The sequence below is a fragment of the Eutrema salsugineum genome, unplaced genomic scaffold (genome assembly GCF_000478725.1).
Source record: "Eutrema salsugineum unplaced genomic scaffold, Eutsalg1_0 scaffold_12, whole genome shotgun sequence".
Taxonomy (NCBI): domain Eukaryota; kingdom Viridiplantae; phylum Streptophyta; class Magnoliopsida; order Brassicales; family Brassicaceae; genus Eutrema; species Eutrema salsugineum.
Genome location: NW_006256895.1, coordinates 10,099,022 through 10,118,302, shown reverse-complemented (window position 1 = coordinate 10,118,302; position 19,281 = coordinate 10,099,022). Strand labels below are relative to the sequence as shown.

General features: G+C 41.1%; 1 protein-coding gene across 1 annotated transcript; it reads left to right on the top strand.

The window, feature by feature from the left end:
* Window positions 1–15,719: 15,719 nt before the first annotated feature.
* On the top strand, window positions 15,720–16,955 carry LOC112089212. The gene has a single exon (XM_024160193.1). It carries the CDS (start codon window positions 15,720–15,722, stop codon window positions 16,953–16,955), a length of 1,236 nt encoding a protein of 411 aa, XP_024015961.1.
* Window positions 16,956–19,281: the final 2,326 nt, after the last annotated feature.

Sequence of the window (19,281 nt, the reverse complement as noted above, 5' to 3'; positions counted from 1 at the left end):
AAAAAGTAGACTTCGTAAGCAGACTTCAAATGTAGACTGGATGAGAAGTCTACTTTTTCAATGAGAAGTCTACTAATGAAGTCTACTTAAAAAAAGGTCATTTTTGCAATTGATCAATCTGTTGACTTTTCATTCAGTAGACTTCATGAGTAGATTTCAGTCAAAAAAGGTTACTTTAGCATTTGACCGATGCAGTGACTAACAGAGTAGACTTCTATTGTAGACTTCATGTTAGAGTAGACTTCTCTGACAGTCTACTTTTGAAGTCTACTTTTTAAATAGAAGTCTACGAAACAAAATAGTTTATTTTTGCAATTGATTTTTTTTTAGTAGACTTCACAATGAAGTCTACTCAAAAAAGGATTCCTTCTAAGTTTGACCGAACAAAATAAGTAGACTTCACAAAGACAGAAGTCTACTGAAGTTTTTTGGAATTTTTTAAATTTTTTAATTTTTGAAAAACAGAAGTCAAACACAAAAATGACCTATACGTTTTTGGTCAAACTACAAAAGTAACTTAAAAGTAGACTTCGTATGCAGACGTAAATAGTAGACTTCATACGGAAGTCTAAATCAAAAAGTCAAAATACGGTCAACTACAAAAATAACATTTTTTTCTTTAGTAGACTTCTTGAGCCTTCAAACGAAGTCTACTAAGTTTTTTTTTTGTTTTCAAAGGATGTCGAGTAGACTTCTCGTGAAGTTTAACGTAGTCTACTTTTTAAAAGTCAATTGCAAAAATAACCTTATGTTGACTAGTAGACTTTAGTATAGTTCACGTAAAGTCTACTTTCGCGATATAAAAACTGAAATGTGTAGAAATTGAAGTGCGAGGATTATCTTTAACAAAATTGGGCTTGCCTAAGTTTCTCTTATCCACCCAGAACTCAGGATTTCACCGCAATTAAACAACCCAGGTGTCGAGTAACCAGAAATCACCGAAAAGCATGGCGCGAAGCATTGTAACTTTGCCCAGATGTTTTGGAGAAGAAATTATGAAAGAATGAGCAAGGTTATGAGTGAATGAGGTCAGATATTTGTTTTACTACATCTTTAAAATTGGTTGAGAAGCATTTATTCCATTTTTATGGTTGTTCATGGTGGTTGAAGAAATTGAAGAAGATGGCATTCTCGTAATTAAAAGGTCTTTAGAAGGTCCAAGGAGACTTTAGCCAAATTAAAGAAAAATCGAAATAATAGATGTATAATGGCATTTTCGTTAATAGTTTAAGTGGAAAGGATAAAATTGTGAGAAAATGGCAAAAATTTGAGAGAGAAGAAAAAATGGTTAGTTTGGTGTTTGACTTTGAAATATGGGTTAAATCTGAAACTCTCCCTTCTTATAATGAGTCTGATTGGTAGTTAAACGGGCGGTTGGCAAAGACGGTTGAAAAAATGCTATCAGTCAGTCAGCAAGACCGGTTGGAGATAAAGTTTAAAACCACCAGCGTTTAAAACCACCAGCATTTGAAATAGGTGGTTGAAGAATGATTTGGACGGTTGGAAATTAATTTTCAAGCGGTTACAAACTGTAAAAAATTGGACATTTGGAGTAAACGAGAAGTTGTAGCCAGAGTTTTTTTTTAATAAAAAGATTTTTAGTTTGATATTAATTTTTAATAATAATCTAGTAAAATTGTTTGTTTTTTCTTTGTATGTATATGTGTATTGGTTTTTTTTTTTGTTATTCCATTCAATTCAATTCACTCGACAAAAAAAAAAAATCAGAAAATAGATGTATTTATATATTCAAATCAGTCCACAAATGATCAGACATTAGTTATATATATCTTTTTTAATCGTTTTATAGATTATGAATTATAAATTATGAGAACAAGTAGATGGATGATTTTATAAGACAATGGTTATGCATTTTAAAATTAATAAAAATACTTATCATCACAGATATTTAAAAAAAAACTAAAATTTGTTACGTTTAACTTATTTCAAAAAAAAATTGTGCATGTATTCATGTCCATCGACAAAAGAATAAAAAAAAATTGGTTGTGCATTTCAAATTTATCAAAAACTTTGTCATAATAGTTTTTTTTTTTTTTAAAAAAAGAAAATCTAAATTGTTTTATGCTTCTTCCCTGCAAAAAAAGAAAATATAGGAAGGATCCTTCTATTTTAGGAAGACCTGCCATGAATTGTTCACCATTCTATGTTCTTTTTTTAATAAAAATAAAATGTTAAACTATATTTAAAAAATAAACATTTTTACAAACTTATTTCTGAAATTTTAAGCTCAGAAATAAAAAACAAATCTAACGGAACTTTTAAGAATTTTGCCTTGTGCCAAACCAAATGCACATTCCATCTTCATATTTGTGTTTGCCATCATTTTGTAGAGTGCTGAGCTTGTTTCTGATCATTGTGTCCAATTTTTTTATTAAGAGGATTGTTGATTCGGTGTTTCCAATGCCTGCGATTGTTCCTTTCACACCAAATCATATGAATTGCTGCCTGGAAAATATATCAAAGAATGAAGGCTCTCGTCATGTCAAATGGTGGATGAGTGATAAGTTTCACCATATCTGACCACTTCGTAAAGAATGCTGCTCCCATGAGTCATTTTACCAGTTCTTTCCATATAACCTTGGTATACAGGCAAGCAAAGAAGAGGTGTTCTCTTTCAAGTGTTTCATCACATAAGGAGCAACCTGTAAAGACGGATATATTCCACCATTCCATACGAGTATTTGAGAGTTTGTTTTTTGCAGCCAACTACGCGATAAAAGAGAACTTTGGGGTTGCTCCCGAAAACCAAATCCCTTGTGAAGGCTCCCAAGTGGCGTTTGGATTTCTTTGTAAATCCCTGTTTCCTTTGAGTTGAACTTTCCTTTGTGTTCTTCCCCTTTCCTTTTCCAAAGTGACACATCGTCCTCACCTGCACTCTTTTCTGTTTTGCTTTCATTATTTCCTCTTCTACTAGCTGCAGAATTGGTTGGCGATGCCTTCTGATTTTATGACTATCCAGCACTTTACCAAGGGAAGCATTACTTGCTATTCCAAGGTCTACACATCCTCTTTGCCCCAAAATCTCATATAAATAACCAATGTTGCACCATTTATCATGCCAGAATGATACCCGATAGCCATTCTTTACCTCCACTCGGTAAAGGTCTTTTGCCAGTTGACGATACTTTAGGATTTTTTTTTCAAATCCAAGATCCTAAAGTCGTCGTTTCTTTAATCACCCAAAAGGAATTTTTTCTTATCAAGTGCCTATGAATCCAGTTTACCCATAGAGAGTCTCGAGCTGAAAGGAGTCTCCAAATTACCTTTAGAACACAAACTTTGTTCACCAATTCTAGAGGTTTCAGTCCCAATCCACCTTTTTCTCTTGGGGAGCAGACAACATCCCAAGAAACCTTTGCTTTTTTTTGTATTTAGAACTTGTCCTGACCATACGAAGGCTGCACAAATCTTATCTATTTCTTGAATGCCTGATTTGGGGAGTCTGAAGACAGCCATCCAGAAGTTGGTTAGTCTGAATATCACTGATCTTAACAATTGGAGCCAACCTCCAAATGAGAGATTCTTTGCTGACCAAGATCTTATTTGATTCCGAATTCTTTCAAACAAAGGAGTATAGTCTGTTTTGTCATATGCAGAATCAGTAAAAGTAGACCTAAGTACCTTACTGGTAGTGTCCCATACTAGAAGGGGAATTCTCTAAGCACTTCCTCTTGCATTTGCTCTGTAATTCTAGACATATACACAGTAAACTTCTCAATACTTATGAGCAGTCCTTAGTGAGTTGCAAACTCATTAAACACTTATAATACACTCACGGTGGATTACTTATTATCTTCCACAAAGACCATAAGATCATCAGCAAAACACAGATGTTCAGCTCTTTACATCTAGGAGGGTAGTTTATTTTATTTTCTGCCGCTTCCATATCCAATCTTTGAAATAACATTCATACAAATGATAAACAGGTATGGAAATAAAGAGCATCCCTGCCTCAGACCTCTAGCACTTCTAAACTAACCAGCCAACTATCCATTTACCTGAACCAAGACGGATGTAGTTCATATACACAGGTGAATCCAGTGTATGTATTCTTTTGGGAAGTCCATTGCCCTTAAAGTGTTTATCAAAAGCCCCACTGCCCTGAATCAAAGGCTTTTGATATATCTATTTTCATGGCACATCTGGTGGAGATCTCCTCTTGGTAATTTTTGACTAGCTCAGTAACGAGGAGTAGATTTTCCATCAACAAGCGGTCTTTGACAAAAGCTGATTGGTTCGATGCAATGAACTTAGGAAGAATAATCTACAATCGGTTGGCAAGGATCTTTGATATGAATTTATAGATAAAATTGTAGCATGAAATTGGCCAGTAATCCTTCATTGTTTGAGCCTCTTTCTTCTTTGGGATCAGCGCTAGAATTGTTGAGTTTATACCCTTAGGTAAGAACCCCTTATGAAAAAAAGATTGAACTGCAATCAATAGATCTTTACCAACTACTGACCAAATGTCTCTGAAGAACTCAACCGTGTAGCCTTCTGGCCCTAGAGATTTTTCCTTCGACATGGAGAACATGGCTTTCCTTATATCTGCTTCAGTTACTTCATGTAAAAGGAGCGTTTTGTCCTCCTCTTTACATCTGAACTCAACCATGTTTGTTAACTCCTCCACCTCCCATGAAGAGTAATTCGATTGCTGGTGATTTAAAAATTCGGTAAAGTACCTAACAGTCTCAGCTTTTATGCCCTCTGCAGCAGTTACCGTAGAACCATCTGCACATACAATCTCGCTGATTCTGTTCCTTATATCACTACAAGATATATGGGTATTAATAATACACGAAAAACGCTATTATATGGGTTTAGTAGTGTTAACTTCAGCGCTATGTCAGCGACAGCTATAATAGGTACCCCCAATATAATAGCTGTTTTTTAAACGCTATCAGAAATGAAGATACAATAGCGCAATACGTTCGCTAACGTGTTTAATGTTATAGCATTTAAAAATGCTGTAACGTATAATCTAATGGCTCTTATAAATGCTGTAGTATATGATGTTGCAGCGTTTGTGGATTGTTGTAATATAGTTAATTGCAACTCTATTTTAATGCTACGATAAATTGTAATGTAGCGGCAATAAAAATTCTATTATGACTTTTGTTTTATGCCATCATATCAATATCATTACCATCGTAATACCTGTTTATTAGACTATTTCGTTACCTGAGTTTACATATGAAAGAACAAAATTTTGGTAACTAAAATTCTCATTATAACTCAAACTCATCCATGTCATACAAAAGCAGTCACAAACCAAGTCTTAAAATACTCATAACACAAACTCATACAATCAATAACTTAAACAGAAGTCTTAGTTCCAATAATTTCAGAGATACCAAAGTAGAAGCTCTTCGGTCTCTTACCTCAGCTTAAAAATGATCATTTTTTTCTTCAGGCCATGCAATAGATGAACCAATTGCATCATCCAAACACTCGATCTCAGAAGATGACCTCTAAACAGCTGCGTCTTTAACCTTCACTACATCGACCAATACATGGGCAGCATTAGGCCCCAAGGAAACAAAGTGTACGACCTGGTCCAGATTCTTTGTAGCCCAACGCCCTTCAGCAACTACATGTTTCTTCCTGGTTATATCCATCAGCTTGCACTTCTGGTTTTCTTTTATAACTGCCTTCAGATTGTTACGCTGCCCAAATTGACAATAAGTTACCAATGATAAAGAAAATGTTTACCAACAAATACACATATACATCTAACATATATTCAGATTACCTGATATCTTCGAAGAGGTTACTCTGCATGTGTTTCAATTTGAGGAGTTGCTGCATTGCTACCAATGGGAGAATTACGACCTGATGCATCTATGTTTGTCACAAACACAACTATATTACAAAGGAATTCAAAGAGTCATCAAGGTTTGTCATTTCGGTTGTAGGCCTCCACAGAAATATGTCGGGTTCTAATATGACATCGACAAATTTTTTTACAGCATTAGGTCCAAGAGGAAGTCCATTCACCAACGCTTTCGGTTCACGGGACTGCCAACAGCCTTCAACAACGACAACCTCATCATTCATAGTTCAGTCAAGTAGTTTCCACTTGTTCAAAGAGTATCTGATTGGCTTGCGGGCCTAGGGTTGTTTCTTAACAAGCCCGTTGGTCCTCCAAAAGTTTTAAATTTATAAAACCCTAGTGTCTGCAAGTGCACAGATGTACGTTGTAGGACTTAGGGTGTCGATCCACAGGGAGGATGTCTAATCTGCAAGAAACAACAAACTGGGAAGTAAGCAAAGTCATAAACCAATAAATTTTTTTGGGATTTTTGGTTAAGATCCTAAACTAAACCTAATCTAATATTCACAAGAGATGCAATGCAGGATGAATTGTTAAAAGAACATCTAAAGCATATCGACTCAAACTAAAGACTCTTAAACTCATAGGTGGCGACTTAGACTTCTCCGATTTACTCTAATCGATGTATGGTGGCATTTCCAATTAGCTTCTGGGCGATTTATCTTCATCTGTTTCTGGGAATCTGCATGGAACTAGAATAGCCATATGTATGATTAACCAACTCTCGTCACCTTAATCAACTAATCTATTATTAGCAATTAACTCTCGCTCTCATGCTAAACTTAAGACCATGCATTAGACATTGAATTTGTCTGCTCACATCTTCTCTATAGGTAGCTTTCGAATCCTATAGCGACTATGTTCTTCTGAAGCTAGGTACGGATGATCTGATACAGCACTCTCGTGGCTCTGATCGATCATAGGCTCAGAGAATAGGTCATGAATCTACTCTCATGCTTTATGAACAACTTAGAAGAGATGAGATCCAGAATATGGTCTAGAACAATAGAAATCCTAATAGATATATATGCTTGTCGATATCTTCCAACAACTTGACTCTCTAGGACTAATCTACATGATGCAATGAATGATGAATGTCATAGATGAATGCAAAAGAATGAAACAGAATATTTAATAAGATAAAAAGGAGAAAGCACAATGGATCAGGGGAAGAATCCCCATCTCCATCGCCTAAACCTAGAAAAACAGAGTTTGGTGGCTCAAAATCTCATTACAGGAGCACACACCCGTTTAGGGCTGCTAAACAATGTATTTATAGGTCCTAAGGTCTTCCAGGTCTCATTTAGGCCTACTCTGAAGAGAGATGGCAAAGTGTGCTTTGAAGTTGGGCCTTGTGGCTCTTCCTAAGGTCCACCGGGGGTGAGAGTCTTCCAGGGCTGGTAAAACATGTGTTTCCCAGGGATGAGAGCCTTCCAGGACTGGTGAACTGGGTCAACTTTTCTCCATGTATCTTTTGATTGCACCGTTGGATCTTTGTGATGTTAAGTGCTATGGAAATCTGGTTGTCTCCTCTTGATTGTCTCAAAATTTGAGCTGGATCGGACGGTGAGAAAGTCTTCATTTGAGGCTGAACGTCTGACGGTCTGACTCTAAGCTGAAAAAGTGGATTTCTTCCATTTTTCCATCATATTCCCTAAGTTTCCTGAAAAGAGCTTTGAAACTACAAATACATAGAAATAATAATAAAATTTCCTAAAACTAAGTAAAACCTTTGAAAAAGCATTTGAAATCAGTGGTGAAAATAGGTCAAAATCGGATGTTATCAGTATGCGGTGGGACTCTGTCAACAAACTAGTAAAAGATAACAAATATGTGAAATCAAACAGATATTATATATAAACAATTGAGATTATAAATTATTACCTTCAGAGGAATGTCATCTGGTTCAAAATCTTTGTCTAAAATGACACAAGTATTGGCAGGCCAAGCTATCATTTCTTTAACAGCTTGCTCAACAGTGAACATGTTAGGTGGAGGTCTCCAAAGAAAGGCTTCTATTTTTACGGCTGTTTCAACTAAAAATTTAACAGAGTAAGGCCCTAAGGGAATGTCGTTGACTAAGTCCTCATGATCAGAAGACAGAACGCGTCCCTCAGCATTACTATCATCACCACCATACCAATCAACCAACACACACTTCGGCTTTAATCTCTTGTTCGCACTCAGAGCATATTAAATACGAAAAAATTTAGTATTTTTTGTCTCATGTCCTTTGTTAACCAAAAGAAATAAAGACGGATCAAAACATGATTATTTTCTCTTGGAGTTGAGTTTTCACCTACTTCAGCCTCTTGTCTCTGTAAGAGACGTAATTAGTCAGCTAAAAACTTATCAACATTTTTTGATGATTGACCAGTGTTAATTAACGACTAACCTGATTTTTCAATTTGGCAATAGCATTTTCCAATTCATACACCTTTTGCTGCAAGTGAACTTGCCGTTCTTGCATCTGAGCATAAGACTTGTTCTTCAATTGGAAACAGGCTAACTTTGTCATAATAATTCCTCTTCCCATTGCTCTCACTCAACCAGGATTATCAGGTCCAAGAATTTGAGATAGGAGATGTTCTCGGGGGTTTGTTGTAGTCGACGAAGGAGCATCACTTTCCACTTCAGCTGTCATTCGCTGGCAAACATAAAACCAAATGCATACATCATCGAACTTTGTCAAACTGAATTAGTATTGCAACCCTAAATCCAAATGAACACATTTTAAAAAAACACTCATAACTTACAATCTTCTCTGCTGCATTAGAATTCACTGGCGTACCATCCTTTTTCATACACGACCTGACCGACACTTTTAGTCTGGTCACCGCAGCTGGTTCTGAGTTATATTTTTTCTGTTGAAAACAAGTAACATTCATACTACTAGTAATTCTACTAACGCTTTTACTTAAAGAAAATACACTTGCCATATCTTCAGCTAGTCTAACTATTCCTCTACGGTTGCAAGTGTGAGGAATCTGTTTGTGTCTTTTTTCTTTATATTGATCACTAACAACCTGAAAAGAATGTTAGTATTATACATGACATGAAAGAAATTAAATTGACATGAATACCTTAAATGCTGAGCTAGTTTTGAGCTTGACGAATTTATGCCATTCATTCAGAGGAACATTCTTTGGTTGCAAGAAGTTTCTTGATTGATTGTTTATGGTGTTTCTGATTTGGCTTACTAGGTGAGACTTTGAGGATCTCCATAAACAACCCATCTGCTTAATAACAACATCCTTTTGATTCTCTTCATCAAGTTCAAACCTTGCCTGCATTGAGAACAACAAATAGTAAACAAATTAAAAAGGAAACTGCAAGAAACCAAAGCCACACAGATGTTATGATACTTAAAATGTCACCTAAACAGATTTTCACAGGACTGTCTTAATCTCATCTCCAATTTTCCGCCAATCATCAATTGTAACAGGAACATGTTCGCTGACCAAATGACCTATATATGAGGATAACTTAACTGACCTGGTCCACAAGGTTCCCCCATGTCATTGAAGTCAACTCTTTTCCGCGTATTTGGATATTTGGCAATGTTCTTCATCCTAGTTGGTCCTCGATGTTTCTTACGCTTAGGTAGATCCGGATCATTCGCATCCTCAGTTTCATTTTCATCTCTCTGTGTACCTTGATCATCATTGCATATTTCGCCTACAACTTCATTTGCAGCATCATTACCTTCATCCTCATTTTGCATTTCTTCTACAGCTTCATTCGCAACTGTATTGCCTTCTACATTCTCTCCTCTTTCATTAACATCAGTTGGTTCTGCTACTGATTCATGGACTTGTTTATTTTCAGTCTCCATTGCGTCCATGTTCTGTTGATCCATTTCCTGTGGTGACAGATGACCCAAATATTCTGGTTCATCATCTGCAGTCGTTTTCTTAATTTTTCTGGTACATTTTTTTGGATGACCACGACCAGCCATGTCGATTCAACTGAAACAGCAGTAAAAAAAAGTTAGTAAGAAGATACAAAATTGAGTACCAAAGATATTGACACAAGAATACTCAGCATCAAGACACCATCAAAACATAGTGAACCTACTTCATTTCATTCCAAATAAGATATATTTCAGGCTACACCAAAATCAAAACAAAATATTTCAAGCAATTTATTCTTTCAGACGAACATGCCTTCACAATCTTTTCTAGCATTTCTAGCTTCATCATCTAAGTCATCAATATCCATGTCGACAGTTGATGGTACTGGCCCAATGTGTGCAATCCCATCATCAGAATCTTCTTCACTGTTTCTTCTTGAAGGACCTCTCATAACCACATACCAACTCGATGAATCATCTTCCCTAGAATAAAAGACTTGCTTGGTTTGTGAGGCTAAAATGTATAGATCCCGTGAGAAAGATACTTGACTTTGGTTCAAGTTAACAAGAGTGAATCCATCTTCCACCTTGACACCATTACCTCTCACTGCCCACTGACACCAGAATAGAGGGACATAGAAGACATTATAGTCCAACAATATAATATCAACTACTCTCCTGTAGTATGAGACCAAATCAACCACTTGAGATGTGTCTCTAGCACTAGACCTACACATAGCCGTTGCCTCATAAACCTATGAGCTAGTGTGAAACCGTTGCCCATTCACTATGTAACCAATATACGACCTAGCAGTTCTGCATGGACCATATGCCAACCACTTTAGTGTTTCTTCAAGTTCTATAGAAACAAGTGGTATCTGATAAATGTAGATAACTAGTCAATGTGTTGTTAAATTAGATCTATGATTAATATAATTAGAAAAGCAAAATTCAGTGAGCTTGCCTTCTCTTTCAACTATGAAGCGAAGTTCTTAGTATGCATACTCCATAACATTGTTGCATAACGAGCACACTTTACATTAGAGTCTTGCAGATGTTGTAGGTGCATGCTTGTAAAGATGAATAAGGAGAATCAACGAGTTGTTTAACGAAATATAAGTAATGAATGAGATAGAGAATTAGTTGTAGCTTACTCCACATAAGGATCCACCACAGATGTATTCTAAATGACATCAAAATGGGCTAATTTCATCTCGGATTCAGAAACCTCTATAGAGTGGCAGCAGAGATAGGACGACCCTCAAAGATAGAGCTGCTCTCATATTCAATATTTATGTCCTTTTTTTTCTTCTACTTTTGTTATCTTTTTCAAAAAGTAAATACAGAACTGCATGCATTCTTCAGCTAGGTACGACTCAGCTATACAACCCTCCGGTCATGCAGGATTTCAGAAAAAGTCTTTAAGAACTTTCATATACCTGTATGCAATCATGAAAATCATAGATTAACAATAACACATCAAGTTCATTAAAAGAAAACCGATAAGATAATACAGCAATGAGTCGTACCTTTCAAATAGATACATCCATCGGAAATGGACTGGTCCACTAAGGCGTGCTTCTCTTCCTAGATGAACGTTCAGATGTACCATGATATCAAAGAAGCTTGGAGGAAAAAACCTTTCAAACATGTAGAGAGTTTCCACAATCCCAGTCTCCATAACTGCAATCTGCTTCTTATCAATGACTCTCTGACAGAGATGGTTGAAAAATGAGCATAACCTTACAATCGCAATCCTTGGACCTTTAGGTAATAAGCCTCTAAGCGCAAATGGAAGTAGTTGATGCATCAAAACATGGTAATCATGTGATTTCAGGCCAGTTATCTTACAATCGTCTAGTGAAACTCCCCTTGAAATATTTGAACAGTATCCGTCAGGACCTTTGAAATCAAAAAGCCTCTTACAAAATATTGTCTTCTCTGTTTTGGACAAGGACCACGGTGCTGCAGGAAGATATGTCATTTTCCTTGGGTTTTAGGATGCAAATCATTTCTAATTCCAAGTACTTGTAGATCTTTTCGAGCATTAAGACCAGCTTTAGATTTTCCACAGTACAACAGAGTCGATACGATGCTTGCAGCCACATTCTTTTCTACATGCATCACATCTAAATTATGCCTTACTGGCAGTTCCTATCCAACAAAAGCACATGTGTTATAAAGATACAGATCAATTTCGTAAAAGAAAATTAACATATATACCTCCCAATATGGCAGCTTAAAAGAGATAGACCTTTTTTCCATCTGGATAACTTCTCCTCGTCATCCTCTACTTCTTCTTCTTCTTCTGATTCATTGGATGCACCCTCACTATCAGAGCCTGATCCAATGCACTCAACCATTTTTCTCTTCTTTCCATGTTGTTTACTATTACTGAAATTATTTTTGTAGTTTCTCATAATTTGAGAAATATTGTGACCCATTAGTAATCTAATCTTTCTGCCATGTTCAATATTTCCATCAAACCAAGATTTTTTCCCCCTATAACTATGTGTTGGTGACAGACCCTTCCTATGGCACATATAAACATGCTTTCTGATATTACTAAACCATATACTATCCGTGTTCTTCTCACATAAAGGACACCTCATTTTACTCTTAACTTTGCAGCCAGCCAGGTTTTCATACGCAGGAAAATCAGTTATAGTCCAAAGGAGAACTGACTTAAGCATGAAAGTGGTTTTACTAAATGCACCAAAGGTTAACTCTCCATGGTTACACAGATGAATAAGATCCTCGATAAGAGGTTCTAGGTAGACATCAATACTATTGCCGGGTTGATGTGGACCAGGAATTTAGCTGGGAAAGCATTATGTTTTTCTTCTTCATACATAGATTATGAGGCATATTGTAATTCACTAAGAGAACAGGCCAACTACTATACCGAGTATTCTTCATGTTGAACGGATAAAACCCATCTGTCAAAAGCCCAAGCTGAAGGTTCCTTTGTTCTGCTGCAAAAGATGGATACTTGTCATTTATAAGGTCCCAAGTCACAGAATCAACTAGATGACGTATTTTACCATCACTGCTCTTGTTAGTGAAATGCCACCTCAGGTCCTTAGCCATTTCTTCAGATCTGAACATCCTCTTCAGTCGTGGAATTATATGAAAGTAGCGTAATACCTTCTGTGGCACACCCTTCTTCACTTCACCAGTATGCAAGTTATGCTTCCACCGTGAAGCGTTGCAATTAGGACATCTGTCAAGCTTCTTGTACTTCTTTCTGAATAAGCAACAATCATTTACACAAGCATGAATCTTTTGATAACCCATATCAAAAGACTTCAAGAATTTCTTGACATCATACAATGAGGTGTGAAGAACATTGTCTGCAGGTAGCATCTCCGGCAATGTCTCCAGCAGATTGTTGAAGCTTTTGTCTCACCAGCCGTTCTCTATCTTGATTCCGAAGAGTGAAACGATTGCAGAGAGCTTGCAATGGTTTGCACATGATGGATATAGTGGTGTCTCGGAATCTGCTAGCTTTGCAAGGAATTCATCTTCCTCCTTGTTTTCACCCTCAGCAACCTCACCCTTACGCACCATCTCATCATCTAAATATTCAGCAGCTTCGTATAAGCCATGAATCTCATCATTCCAGTGATTTGTGTTGCTTCCACTTTCACTAACTGAATGCAGTTCTCCATGATGATACCAATCCCTCCGCATCTTGTAAGCATCATTCATTCCCCTTGTTACAAGGTGAGCAACTACATCACCGGGACGATCTACACTACAGCAGTTTATGCACGTGCATATTATCATCTTTGTTTCATCTAAAGCTACAGCCCGCACAAAATTCCAGGCAGCTCTCTCATACGCAGGATCAACTCTTCAGTTGATTTGTGAGAGAGGATAAGTGAAAAAATACTCTACAGTCAAACCTGTTGGGGTCGGTTTTCACCCCAAGCGGATAAGACCATCTCAAAATGACTAAGTATGGAAGGAAGACAAATTAGCCGAGCTGTGCTCACCAAGACAAGTGGGAGAGCTGTGCTCACCAAGACAAGTGGGAGAGCCGTGCTCACCAGGACAAGTGGGAGAGCCGTGGTCACCAAGACAAGTGGGAGAGCCGTGGTCACCAAGTGGGAGAGCCGTGAAGATAGACCAATGGGGAGAGCCGTGAAGAAAGAAAGATGGGCCGAGCCGTATCATGAGAAATGGACCGAACCGCACTTCAACATGCTTGGGCCGAGCCGCGCCTCGGTGAGGTGGACCAAATCACGTCTCGACTCAAATGGCAAGCGGGCCGAGCCGTGGAGAAGTTCAGATGGGCCGAACCAAGGCCTTGAGAGACGAAACCCATAGAAACCCTAGGCGAAATACAAAGGCGGTGAGCCGCACAAGGCAATAAGGAAATATTCCGAAAATCTCTCCCGAGATTCTCGGCTAGGCGGTTCAGAGAATTAGTATAAATAGACGATGTATACAATTCATTCTGTAACTTTTGACAACTCGAGAGCAATAAAACCTAAACACTTCACAGCAATAAAAATTTTCTTTGATCTTACTGTTTCTTGACGATAAACCCTAGAAGTTTCTGATCCCTTAGTTTTTCCTTAAACAAATTTCTGGTTGTGCGAGTTTTGGCTCACACAATTTGGCGCCGTCTGTGGGGAATCGAAACTTTCATACTCTAAATCGACAAGACTTTAAGATCCGAAGAACATGGCGAGCAACACCCTCGGCGATAACAACAACAACGACAACAACGATAACGGCGCGGAGAAGGATGCTCCAGCATCAGGCACAACGACGGCAACTACCGAAACCCAAGAGGAGATGCGAAACATGATGGCTGCATTGATGAAGAAAATCGACGAACAAGACAAAAGGAACGAGGCAATTACGGAGAGGCTCGACGCGATGGCGGCTGAGCGACTACACCCAACTTGGAGAGCCGGAATTCCCGACCCGATGGATGGAATCCGGAGATGCTTCGATTTCTCAATACCTGTAGAAGCCTCAGGGGGCGGCGCAAGAAACCCCTCGGCTCCTCCAATGTCTCGTGTCCTCGACGAACAAACTCCCGCGGCGACCCGGGTCAACATGACCGAGCCGCCCCCTCTCCGCCGGAACTCAAGGCGACGAGCCGGCAAAGAAGAGAACGCTGCGATCGACGCGGATGCCCAGCAGAACAACGGAACCACAAATCCGCAACAAACCGGCTCGGCTCGGCGAATAAGTCAAGAAGAGCTCGCCTCAGCACTAAACGGCGTTCAAACTGACGAAGGCTCCGATCCGACTCGCGGCGATAACCCAACTGAGGAGGAAGAAAACCTCCAGTGGATCGAGCAGGCAGAGCGCGAAGACGAGCCAATGAGAGAGGAGCGAGAGCGATCCCCCCAATCAAAGGGAATGACTCACGCACAAACTCTCGAACTCAAGGAGCTGCGAGCCTCGATGGCTCGGACAGTAGCTGAAATACGCGCCATGAAGTCCCAAGTGCACAACGCAACAAGCGCCGCGCCCGAAATCGACCGAATGCTTGAAGAAACTCAGAGAACTCCATTCACGGCAAGAATTACGGAGGCAAAGATTCCCGAGCCCGGGAAAGTGAGAATCCTGTTCTACGAGGGAACAACCGACCCAAAAGCACACATCACAGCGTTTCGGATAGCAATGGGATGGGCCTTCACAAAGAACGCCGCTAAACTGACCGAACGGGAAGTAGATGCCGGATACTGCCTGCTCTTCGTGGAGCATCTTAAGGGCGCCGCGCTCGAGTGGTTTTCAAGACAGGAACGCAATTCAATCGGCAGTTTTTAACAGCTCTCCGCCGTATTCCTTAAACAACACTCGATGTTTATGGACAGAGGAACATCCGATGCCGACCTGTGGACACTATCCCAAGGATCGAACGAACCGCTTCGGGATTACATGGCAATATTCAAGGCAGTCGTATCCAAAATAGAAGGAATAAGCGACAAGGCTGCGCTCGAGGCTCTGAAATGATCTTTGTGGTACATATCCGAGTTCCGACGGGAGATGGCTCTCAACACGCCGCAAACAATTCAAGACGCTTTGCACCGGTCATCAGACTTCGTCGTGAATGAGGAGGGAATGAAAAACTTGGACGAGCAGTACGAAGCAACGAAAGCAGCAATCCGAAGCTCAATTTTGCCGCGCCCCGCGAAGAAGGGCAACCTATCAAACAACACAACAACGCAGAGCTCGGATGAACCTAGAAGCGGAGGTGCCCATAACTATCAGGTAGGCACCGGACGCGGGAGAGGAGAGCCGCGCAACAACACTTGGGTGAGAAAGTCCGTCAACTACGACGAGAAGGCTTTCTGCGAGTATCACCAGACCTACGGGCACTCAACGGCACAATGCCGAACTCTAGGAGCAAAACTCGCGGCTAAGATGGCAGCAGGAGAGCTCCAAAACGTGGTCAACCTCAAAGACCTCGTCCCTAATGAACCACAAGGAAGAGCCGAGCCGAGCGGTGTGGCGGAACCCGCCAATCCTCCCCGACGAGGCGATAACTCCAAGCGCGACAGGAGAGGCGAACCCGAAGAGCGACCCGAGCCGAGGGAAATGATCAATATGATCATGGGTGGATCTCAATACTACCAAGATACCCTGTCCTCTATCAAAGCCTATCAGTGCCAAGCCGAAGCAAAGGAGAATTGGACAGAACCAACCGACGTCCCAAACACAGTGATCTCCTTCGCCGAGGAGGAAACGGCAGGAATTGATCGACCTCACAATGATCCGTCGGTGATTGAGTTAACGATCAGGGATCATGATGTAGCAAGGGTGCTCATCGATACTGGAAGCTCAGTGAACGTCATCTTCAGGGAAACACTCACAAGAATGGGAATCGACCTCTCCGAGGTGGAAGCAATCCCCAAACCTCTAACCGGATTTTCAGGAGAAACAACGATGACTATGGGAACGATCAGGCTTCCTGTGGTAGCTGGCGGAGTCACTAAGATCGTCGAATTCTGCGTCACTGATTACCCAGCAATCTACAATGTGATTATGGGAACTCCGTGGATCAACGGGATGAGGGCGGTACCCTCCACCTATCATCTCTGCCTCAAATTCCCAACTCCAGCAGGTGTCAAAACGATCTGGGGCAATCAGAATGAGTCACCAATGTGCTGCCTAGCCGAGCACAAGCTGAGGAACCCCGTCACCGACGCACAAGCAGACATAGACCGCAAAAAGAGGAAAACAGACCGAGAGCCCGCGAACGAGCTCTCGAAACTCTTATAGCAATTACAGATCGTGGAGAGCCGCGAAACACGCGCCGAGCCGGTATGTGACGCGGTGGACTCGGTGTGCATAGACGAGGCGCATCCAGAGCGATGCGTCGAAATAGGAACAAAACTAGAAGAGCCTCTGAGAAGCGAACTCCTTTCCCTGCTCAAGGAGAACATCAACACTTTTGCCTGGACAGCGGAAGATATGCCAGGCATAAGCATCGATGTAACCTGTCATGAGCTGAATGTGGATCCGACCTTTAAACCAGTCAAGTAGAAAAGAAGGAAGCTCGGCCCCGAACGAGCTAAAGCAGTGAACGACGAAGTCGAGAGGTTACTCAAAGTAGGATCAATAGCCGAGGCCAAATATCCGGACTGGCTCGCAAATCCGGTGGTCGTGAAGAAGAAGAACGACAAGTGGCGGGTCTGTGTGGATTTCACTGACCTGAACAAGGCGTGCCCAAAAGACAGCTTTCCCTTGCCACACATCGACCGGCTCGTCGAAGCCACTGCAGGAAATAGACTGTTAACATTTATGGACGCGTTCTCTGGCTACAATCAGATTCTGATGCACCCTGATGATCGGAAAAAAATGGCATTCATAACTGATCGCGGGATATACTACTACAAAGTCATGCGGGCTCAAGAACGCAGGAGTAACGTATCAACGGCTCATCAACAAAATGTTCGCGGCTCAGCTCGGAAAAACCATGGAAGTATACATCGACGACATGTTAGTCAAATCACTCAAGGAGGAAGACCACGTCGCGCATCTACGGGAATGCTTCGAGCAACTGAACAAGCACAACATGAAATTGAACCCGACGAAGTGCAGATTCGCCGTCACCTCGGGAGAATTCCACGGCTATCTGGTAACTCACCGAGGCATAGAAGCAAACCCCAAGCAGATCAAGGCATTAATTGAGATGCCCTCTCCAAGGACAAAGCGCGAAGTGCAGAGGCTCACAGGAAGAGTCGCCGCGCTAAACATGTTTATTTCCCGCTCCACAGACAAGTGCCTGCCCTTCTACGACACCCTCCGAGGAAACAAGAAATTTGAGTGGGACGAGCGATGCGAAGCAGCCTTCCAGGAGTTGAAGAATTATCTGGCGAATCCACCGATCTTAGCAAAACCAGCCGAAGGAGAGCCGCTCTTCCTCTACATCGCAGTGTCTGCTACAGCTGTAAGCGGAGTGCTTATCCGAGAAGAACGATCCGAGCAAAAACTCATTTTCTACATCAGCCAGACACTGACCGACGCCGAGACCTGCTACCCCCAGATCGAGAAGGTCGCCCTAGCCGTCGTAGTCTCGGCCCGCAAACTGCGATCGTATTTTCAATCACATTCGATTGTTGTGCTCGCTACACTTCTGCTGCGCTTGATCCTACACAGCCCGAGCCAATCCGGTCTGCTCGCCAAGTGGGCCATAGAGCTAAGCGAATACGACATCGAGTATCGGAACAGGTCGTCCAAAAAGTCACAGGTGCTCGCAGATTTTCTCATTGAACTTCCAGCCGAAGCAACAAACAAGCCGACTCTAGACGAAGTATAGACGCTGCACGTCGACGGCTCGTCGTCTAAACACGGCTCGGGGATAGGAATCTGTCTCACCTCTCCCACCGGAGAAATATTGGAGCAGTCTTTTCGCCTGAACTTCCACGCCTCAAACAATGAAGCAGAATACGAAGCACTGATTGCCGGCATACGACTAGTGCAAGGAATCGAGGTTCGAAAGATAAGGAATTTTTGTGATTCACAGCTCGTAGCATGCTAGTTCAACGGAGAATATGTGGCGAAGGATGGACGAATGGGAGGTGGTCCGAGAGTTGGTGCAAAAGTTCGACGAGTTCGAACTCACGCGAATCCCCCAAGGAGAAAACACTTCGGCCGACGCCTTGGCAGCACTCGCTTCGACCTCGGACCCAGACCTCCGACGGACGATTCTAGTCGAATTCATCGAACATCCTAGCATCGAAGAGGTGGAAGGAGTTCGGCTGATAAATCCTCCTGAACAAGAACCGGAGGACGACGAAGCCATTCCTATAAACAAAGACGCCCCCCAGCCGAGCTGGAATACGGCTGCGACAAAGAATGGCTCGGAGCTATCCGAGTGTATATCGCCGATGGAGAGGTTCCAACCGACAAATGGGAAGCCCGCAAACTAAAAGCTCAGGCCGCACGGTATGTCCTCATCGATGGCGAGGTGTTTAAATAGAGATTTTCAGGGCCTCTTATGACATGCGTCAAAGGACCGGAGGCAAGAAACATCATGCACGAGGTGCACAGCGGCGCGTGCGGGAACCATTCCAGCGGAAGGTCGCTCGCTATCAAGATAAAA

Coding starts and splice junctions, on each gene's coding strand:
- LOC112089212 (XM_024160193.1), top strand. CDS start 15,720: ATGGCTCTCAACACGCCGCAAACAATTCAAGACGCTTTGCACCGGTCA.